Raw genomic sequence first — 9069 nt, 5'->3', positions numbered from 1 at the left:
TTTAAGCCACCGGGTCCGGGACATGAACCACGGTCGACTACGTGGGAGTCCAGCGACATAGCCATTACGCTAACTGCTGGTTCCCCTCCAAAACTTTTTAAAAAGAGTTCATTTCCATTCTATTCAAATAGTTTCTAAAGACCCAAAAGGAAGTAAACCTCCCAAATTCATTTTATAAAGCCTCCATCATCCTCATTCCCAAAACAGATAAAGGCATGACAAAAAATAAAAGCCATTTATAAAAAAATCTATAGCTAATATTATACTGAATGGGGAAAAGCTGGTACAAGACAAGGCTGCCCACTTTCTCCACTCTTATTCAACATAGCACTGGAAGTCCTAGCCAATGAGATCAGACAAGACAATGAAATAAAAGGCATTCCAATAGGAAAAGAAGAACTGAAATTATCTCTGTTTGCAGATGACATGATTATATACATAGAAGACTCAATAGTATACTAAAGAATACTTCCTGAAGTAATAAATGCATACAGTAAAGTGCAGGATACAAAACTAACTTTAAAAAAAATTTATAGCATTTCTATATACAAACAACAAGCAGACAGACACAGAACTGAAGAACGCAATCCCATTTACCATAGCCACAAGAAGTATAGATGTCTAGAAATAACTAATCTGGGAAGTCAAAGACCTCTATAGGGAAAACTATGAAAACCTTAAAAAGGAAATCAAAAAGGACACAAAATGTGGAAGGATATCCCATGTTCCTAGATAGGCAGAATTAATATAATCAAAATGGCAATTCTTTCCAAATTAATCTACATATTTAATGCAATCCCTATAAAATTACAAAAGACATTCTTCACAGGTTTAAAAAGACAATCATAGAATTTGTCTGGAATCATGAAAGACACCGTACTGCCAAAGTTATCCGGTGCAAGAAGAGTGCTGAGGGGCGCAACTCACTTCCTGACCCAAAAATATATTACAAAGCTGTAATAATCAAAACAGAATGGTATTGGCACAAAGAAAGACATGAGGACCAATGGAACAAAGTAGAGACCACAGAAATAAACTCCAAATCATACAGCCGATTAATCTTTTAAAAAGGGTACCAGTCAATCCAGTGGGAAAAGGAAAACCTTGTTAGCAAGTGGTGCTGGAAAAACTGGGTATCCACCTGTAAAAAGATGAATCTGAACCCCTATCTGTCACCATTAACAAAAATCAACTCAAAGTGGATAAAAGATCTAAACCTAAGACCACAAACTATTAAACTACTGGTGAAAAACACTGGGGAGACTCTGGGAGACAGGCGAGTAGGCAAAGACTTCTTAAGACACCCAAAACACAGGCAATAATCCCCCAAATAGACAAGTGGGATTACATCAGATTAAGAAATTTCTGCACAGCAAAGGACACTGTAATTAGTGTAACTTGACAACCCTTAGAATGGGAGAGAATATTTGTTAACTGTACCTCAGATAAAGGGCTGAAAACCAGAATACATAGAGAACTCAAGCAGCTTACCCAGAAGAAAATGATTAACCCAATTAAAAGATGAGAAAATGAGCTGAATAAACAAATCTCTAAGGAAAACATATGAACAACCAAAAAGCATATGAAAAAAGTGCTCAACATCCTCATTGTAAGGGAGATGCAGATCAAAAACACAATGAGATACCACCTAACCCCAGTCAGAATGGTGAAGATTCAAAAAAAAAAATGATAAGTGCTGGCAGGGATGTGGTGAAAGGGTAACACTCTTACATTGTTGGTAGGAATGTAAACTGGTAAAGCCACTGTGGAAAACAATATGGAGGTTCCTCAAAGATGTACAAATAGAACTACCATATGATCCAGCAATCCCACTTCTGGGTATCTACCCAAAGAACAGGAGAAAGCTTAGTCAGAAAAGCAATTGCTCATCAATGTTTATTGAGACATTATTCACAATTGCTAAGACATGGATCCAACCCAAATGTCCACAAACAGATGAATGGATTGAAAAAATGTGGCACGTATTCTCTATGCAATACTATTCAGCCATTAAAAAACAAGACCCTGGCATTTGATAGAAAGTGGTTGAATATGGAAGACTTATTGCTGAATGAAGCAAGCCAGGCTATGAAAGAAGGATACTGTATGTCTCCACTTAATATATACCAACTATCCGCACTTTATGGTAGAGATTGAAATACTGAAGGACATAAAAGCAGTGAAAATAGTTAAGGACACTGAAGACAGTGTGGAGGCGGGGAGAAGGGAAAAGTATAAGAAAGGAAATCATGGAGAAAGAATAGAAAGACATGACATGTATGGGACACAGAAGAGATTTATTACCTGTTAATGGTAATAAGTATAGTATTCTCAAGTAGACTGGCCTTCAAAGTATTTCATGTTGGGTAAATTCTCTTTACAAACCAAATAATATATAGTGATGTATTGTTTAAAAAGAAAAAGAAGAAAAATAAAATAATAAAGAATTTGGGGAAAAAAAGAACTCAAACAGAAAGGAAATAATAATCCTGTCTTGGGAAGAGAGAGATATAGTTGCCACACTTCCTATTATATGATGGAATAACTTCAGGGGTTTATGTCAGGAATGTAGAAATCTGGTGATTTATCTAATGTATAGTTCAAATTTTCCTCAAAATAAGGACATACAAATGTCTGTGCAAATCCTTAAAACAAAGGTCAGTGGACTGGAATAGAAGTAGTGAATATGTAGAGAATGTGTAAACTTTGGTACAAATTCATTTTTAGGAGTTGTTAGCTTCCTAGACTGATGTGCAACTATTACCTTGATTAGGCAGCAGTGGTATGTTTTTTTAAAAAAGCATTAACTTGAGACCAGCATATTGCACAATGGCTATATCACTGGACTCCCACATAGTCAACTACGCTTCGAGTCCTGGACCTGCCTGCTTAAAATTCATGCCAGGTGAGTGTGCACGCATGCCCAAGATCCTGCAAGAAGAATAGAAGAGAAGGGATTGTGATGTAGCCATCCCCTCTGGAGGTTGACTTTTCACTTTCTCTCTCAGTCTCTCTCTGCCCTATAGCAAAAATATCTCTAGAAAATAATAAAAATAATAAGCAATAAATTTAGTAGAAAATTGGATTTGAGTTTTGAATTTTCTTCTAATATGGTATGTGAATCTGTAAATAGATTTCTTACCCTCTCTGCATCTTAGTTTACTTACCTATAAAATGAGTCAGTAAAGCCCATTCATATTAAATAAACTCCTTATTCATATTAAATAAATCTCCCTCTATGTATTTAATTTGCAAAAATATTAAGAAATTAATTTTGTGAGAGAATTTGAAGTTGAGATCTTCATCCAAGAAGTATATTTTCAATTTCCTAGAATGTAGGCAAGGCACTTAATTTATCAGAATTTGGTTACTCATAAATATTACAGAAATAAAAATCAGCCCCATTCAGAGAAGGTTACCTGTGAAATTCTATGACTAAGCCACATTGATATCAAAGCAGTACTCCTCATGGCTTCAAATGTAGACCCAACCAGTCAGCTATCCTCTATCCAGTCTGCTTTTCTGGTTCTAAAAATTGAGTACCACAGACAGGGTAGTTTATACATAAATAGAGGCTTATTCAGTTCATAGTTTTGGCATTCAAAGTCAAGAGGCTGCATCTGGTGAGCATCTTCTTATTGGTGGTGACTCTGCAGAGTCCCAGGTGGGCACAGGGCATCATATGGCAAGAGTTTGCAAGTGTCTGTTTCTGTCTTACAAAGCCACAAGATGCAATTATGGTGGCCCCACGCTGGTGATTTTATCTAATCCTAATTACTTTCCAACAACTCTGTTAATTCTATAGTCAGATTAAATCTTTTCTCTTTTATTATCACTACAACCAAATTTCAACACATGAATTTTGAATGGACACATTAAAACCATGGCACTAAATATTATTCTATCATTTGTTTTTTCATCAACTAGGTAGTTCCCAACATATAGCTATTATAAATAATGGCACTACTGACATTTATGAACAAGTTTGATATGGATGTTTCTCTTAGGTATATGCCTAGATTTGAAATTGTTGCGTAATATGGTAATTCTATAATAAATATTTTGAGGAACTAATGGTTTGTCCAAAACAGATTTATCTTTATATCTTCCCAACAATAATGTATATAAGTTCCAATTTATTTTTCATCCTTGCTAATACTTGTAACTATCTAACATTTTAATACTGGCTAGCCTACTGGGTGTAAAGTAGTATTTCATCATGGTTTGATTTGTATTTCCCTGATATTAATGATTTCAAGCATCTTTTTTATGTCACTGTGAACCATTTGTATATCTTCTGTTCAGATACTTCACCTATTTTTAAATTGAGTAAAGTATTTGTCTTTTTCTATTATTGCATTGTAAGTATTTATATATTTTGGATATGAGTCCTTTATCTGATATATGATTTGCAAATATGTATTCCCATTCTGTCATTTGCCTTTCCATTTTAAAATGTGTTCTTTGCTGCACAAAGTAGCTTCATTTTTATGAAGTCCATTTTATCCAGGGTTTTTTTTGTACTTTTTATTTTATTTTATAATCACTGAATATTATTACACCATACAAAATTAATTTTCCCATCCAGGATACACTATATATTGGCTCAATCAAAGATACTACCATACATACTATCATCAACAGACAATTTTCCATTTTGTGATTCTTAAATGTTTTGCATCTTTCCTTTTCTCCTTGATTACCTCCCTCTCACCCTACACCATTTTCCACCCTCCTCCCACACTGTCTCTGGTATCCAGTTGCTCTTCATGCCTCTCTACTGCCCAATATTTCCATTTCTGCCATAGAGTACAGACATTTAGTATATATATTGAGTGGGGACATACAATGTCTCTCTCTCATAGTCTAGCTAGCTTCACTTAGCAGTACATGTTCCATTTTCATCCACTTTCTATCAAATACTAGCATCTTATTTTTTTTTATGACTGAGCAGTAGTATTCTGTAGTGTATATGTGCCACACTTTTTCAATTCATTTGTCTTGAGTTGCCTGTGCTTTTTGGTGTCCTATCTATGAAATCATTCCTAAATCTAACATTATTAAGATTTCCCCCTATGTTTTCTTCTGAGTGTTATGGTTTTAATCTTTATGTCTTTGATTCATTTTGAGTTAACTTTTGAATGTGGTATAAATTAATGATACTTTTTTTCACATACAAATAATACCATTTTCCTAGTTTTTAACACAGGATTGCAACCAATGCTCTATCCAATTTTTTCCCTTCTATAAGCTAATTATAAGTAGGCATGGAGGTTACTGAAGCAAATGCAGGCTCAATCTTATTACTTATTATGACCAGTGAAATCTGACCATGATTTAACATACTCTGTCACTACATTTTTGAGACTAGCAAACACCCAGTTGGAGGCTGTCCCATTAGCCTGGCTTATAATAAAGACCTAAAGGAACAGAGAAGCAACAGGCCCATTTGAGACAAAAATAATGGAAGCAAAAATAAACATTTGTAGTTCAGAGTTACAGAGAATCCAAGGTAGTTTGTTACTATAGAATAACCCAGCCTATAGCCTATCCTGACTGATACAAGAATGAATAACAATTCAGATAAAGATCATTGCATAATTTAGAAGAATAGGCAGTTAGCATAATGGCTAAAAGGATAAACTCTAGAGCCAGATTGTCTAGTTTAAAATCCAGGGCCTCTACATACTAACAATGTGATCTTGGTCACACAGAGCTATTGACTATTTCCTCACATAGATCCTTGGGTAATAACAGTAATTATCCTATGGTGTTAGTCAATGGTTTAAGTGAGTCTCTTTTGTTTAACAGCAAAAAGTAAGTACTAGACTTAAGTAGTATTTCTTCTCTTGTATTCCACAGAAAGTCAAGGACCTATGAGTTATTATTCTAATAGGGAAAACATTGCATGATAGCAATCATCAGTGACAAAGGACATAAAGCCAAAAAGACTGTAAAACCAACAAAAGAATATATTATCAAGGCTTCTGTCACTAGGTGCAATTAGTAGCTTGATTTGGGCATACTCGCCTTAGAAGTATGAATGTGTTGGCTAACGGCTGTGTGTCTGAGAGAAAAGGGTAAAATTATCTACTGGTTTACACTTAGACTGGTCACTGTTTATCCAACAGGGAGCAACTACCCAGAGTTTCTGAGTTGTTCATGCATGAATTTGGGTGCCAAGTTCATTCAAGTTGGTGAAATCAATAGGAAAGCCCTAGGACCAGATGTGAGACATGCTCCTGACAACATAACAGGAAACACTGGTTGCTAATTCTGTCCTTTGTATTATATACAAAAAAAAATCTAATCAAATTGAAAAAGTAGAGAGAACTATTCAGCACAGTAGGAACATAGTAGCACCTCCTACCTCCTTTGCAGCACACAGAGCATGAGCTGAGGGTTATCAGGTAAGAGAGTATCTACTTACTTAGCTCTTCCCCCTACAGCCTGAGAAAGTTCACTAATTAGAGATGTGTCCATTAAAAACAACCACCCCTGGGATCATAAATACATCTACCACCCCTGCAGTTGAAAGATGGTCAGATCTGTAGAAAGAGTAATTCACAAAAGTCTGCCAGCTAAGAAATTAAACAAGGAAGTATAAAGGAAAGAGGACTCTCAGAAAGAAAATCTAGAGAATGTGCTTGAACCAGAGAACAAATAGGGAGCTTTACACAGAGAACTGAAGGCACAGGACAACTCACAGAAAGATGACTCAGAAGTTTAAAAATCAAGTAGTCATTCAATTTTCCTCACCTTTTCTATTCAGAAATCTAAGTATCACACATACTATTTGCATATTTAATTTTCTTACATTTTATTGAGAAATGTATTGTAACTTGAAAATAGTATGTGTACATCTTAAAAACAATAAAGTGAATTTCAGGTAACAACCAATCATGGTAAAAACCTTGGCAGTTACTTAAAAGTCTTTGTTGAATACATATTATTTGATGACAATAATGATTACATTTAATTTTTTAAAGCTTTTGTCCTTGTTTTCATTTCTGTTATAGGACATGTGTACTTGTCAGAGAGAGATAGAGACAAAGAGGGAAAGTGAGAAATTACATCCCAATGGGGATGGCCATGCTGCAATTCTTTCTCCTCCATTTTCTTCTCAGGATTTTGGACATGCATGCACACACAACCAGCATGATTTTCAAGCCACTGGATCCAGGACTCAAATCACAGAGTCAACCAAGTAGGATTCAGCCAACTTAACCTCCACATCACCTGATGACCCCTAATATTTTTAAGTTTTATTGTAAAATATATCATAACCTCAGAAATATGTATGTATGTGTGCATGTGTGTGTGTGTGTGTGTGTAAAATTTATAAAAGACAAAGTGAAATTCAAGAACTAAGCAATCATGTGAGAACTGTAGGCATAACTTGGTTTTCTGCTGTACAAAGATCATTTCATGATGATAATGATTATGATGCATTTCAGAGATGAGTAAATCCTTTTCAGATTATTCTAAAACTTATAGTAAATGCTTTGTCATATAAAATACCTTAGGGTAAGGCTAGTCCTTCAATATTTTATAGCAGCGTTTCATGCCATCACGAAAGGCCTGTATGAATTTGTCATTCCGGAGGGTGAATATTAAAGGGTTGAGGAAAGGGGTTACCACTGAAACCAGCAGTGATGCTACTCTGTTATACTCAGCTGCCTGCGTTTGCTTGGGTTTCACATAAAGGAAGAAGCAGCTGCGGATTTTGGACATGCATGCACACACAACCAGCATGATTTTCAAGCCACTGGATCCAGGACTCAAATCACAGAGTCAACCAAGTAGGATTCAGCCAACTTAACCTCCACATCCCCTGATGACCCCTAATATTTTTAAGTTTTATTGTAAAATATATCATAACCTCAGAAATATGTGTGTATGTGTGCATATGTGTGTGTGTGTGTAAAATTTATAAAAGACAAAGTGAAATTCAAGAACTAAGCAATCATGTGAGAACTGTAGGCATAACTTGGTTTTCTGCTGTACAAAGATCATTTCATGATGATAATGATTATGATGCATTTCAGAGATGAGTAAATCCTTTTCAGATTATTCTAAAACTTATAGTAAATGCTTTGTCATATAAAATACCTTAGGGTAAGGCTAGTCCTTCAATATTTTATAGCAGCGTTTCATGCCATCACGAAAGGCCTGTATGAATTTGTCATTCCGGAGGGTGAATATTAAAGGGTTGAGGAAAGGGGTTACCACTGAAACCAGCAGTGATGCTACTCTGTTATACTCAGCTGCCTGCGTTTGCTTGGGTTTCACATAAAGGAAGAAGCAGCTGCCGTAGCCAATGATGACAAAGGTGAAGTGGGAGGCACAGGTGGAGAAGGCTTTCTTCCGACCAGAGGCTGAGGGGATCTTGAGGATGGTGGAGATGATGTAGGTGTAAGAGACAATTGTCGGGATCAAAGAGCCAATGATAACAAAAACAGCCATTAGAAAAAGAACAAACTCTGTGAAAAGAGTGTCATCACAGGACAGTTTGAGCAACTGCCCTCGGTCACAGTAAAAGTGATCTAGCAGATTTGATTTGCAGAAGGTAAACTGAAATGTGGCATAAACTGGCCATATTTGAAAAAGGAACCCAAACACCCACGACACAATTACCACAAAGTTGCAGGTCCAGCTGTTCATAATGATGTTGTATCTCAAAGGGTTACAGACAGCCACATAGCGGTCCACAGCCATCGCTCCCAGTAATACAAACTCCATGGTTCCCAGAGCAAGGTACAGGAAGAGTTGAGCAATGCACGCAGTCAAAGATATTCTCTGCATCCCAGGAAGTAGCAACCCCCAAAGCATCACAGGGATGATTGCAGTTGTGATCAGGATCTCCAGGACAGAGAGGTGGCCAAGGAAGAAATACATGGGAGACTGCAGACGTTTATCGACACAAACAATCACAATGATGACCATATTTCCCATCAGTGTCACCAAGTAGAAGAAGAAGAACGTGGCAAAGAGAATGTGGTGGAGTTCTTCAGAGCCAGGGAAGCCAAGAAGATAAAATTCAGTGGCACTAGAGTAATTCCCCAACAT

At 36.3% G+C, this 9069-nt stretch overlaps 1 protein-coding gene across 1 annotated transcript; it reads right to left on the bottom strand.

The window, feature by feature from the left end:
* Window positions 1-8124: 8124 nt before the first annotated feature.
* Window positions 8125-9069, bottom strand: LOC102494164 (olfactory receptor 9A4). Its single transcript, XM_006145066.1, has one exon. It carries the CDS (start codon window positions 9067-9069, stop codon window positions 8125-8127), a length of 945 nt encoding a protein of 314 aa, XP_006145128.1.

This window comes from Tupaia chinensis, unplaced genomic scaffold, assembly GCF_000334495.1.
Source record: "Tupaia chinensis unplaced genomic scaffold, TupChi_1.0 Scaffold000140_1, whole genome shotgun sequence".
Taxonomy (NCBI): Eukaryota; Metazoa; Chordata; class Mammalia; order Scandentia; family Tupaiidae; genus Tupaia; species Tupaia belangeri.
Note: the sequence above shows the minus strand (reverse complement) of the source record. Positions and strands in the feature narration are given on the sequence as shown.

Coding starts and splice junctions, on each gene's coding strand:
- LOC102494164 (XM_006145066.1), bottom strand. CDS start 9,069: ATGTTGGGGAATTACTCTAGTGCCACTGAATTTTATCTTCTTGGCTTC.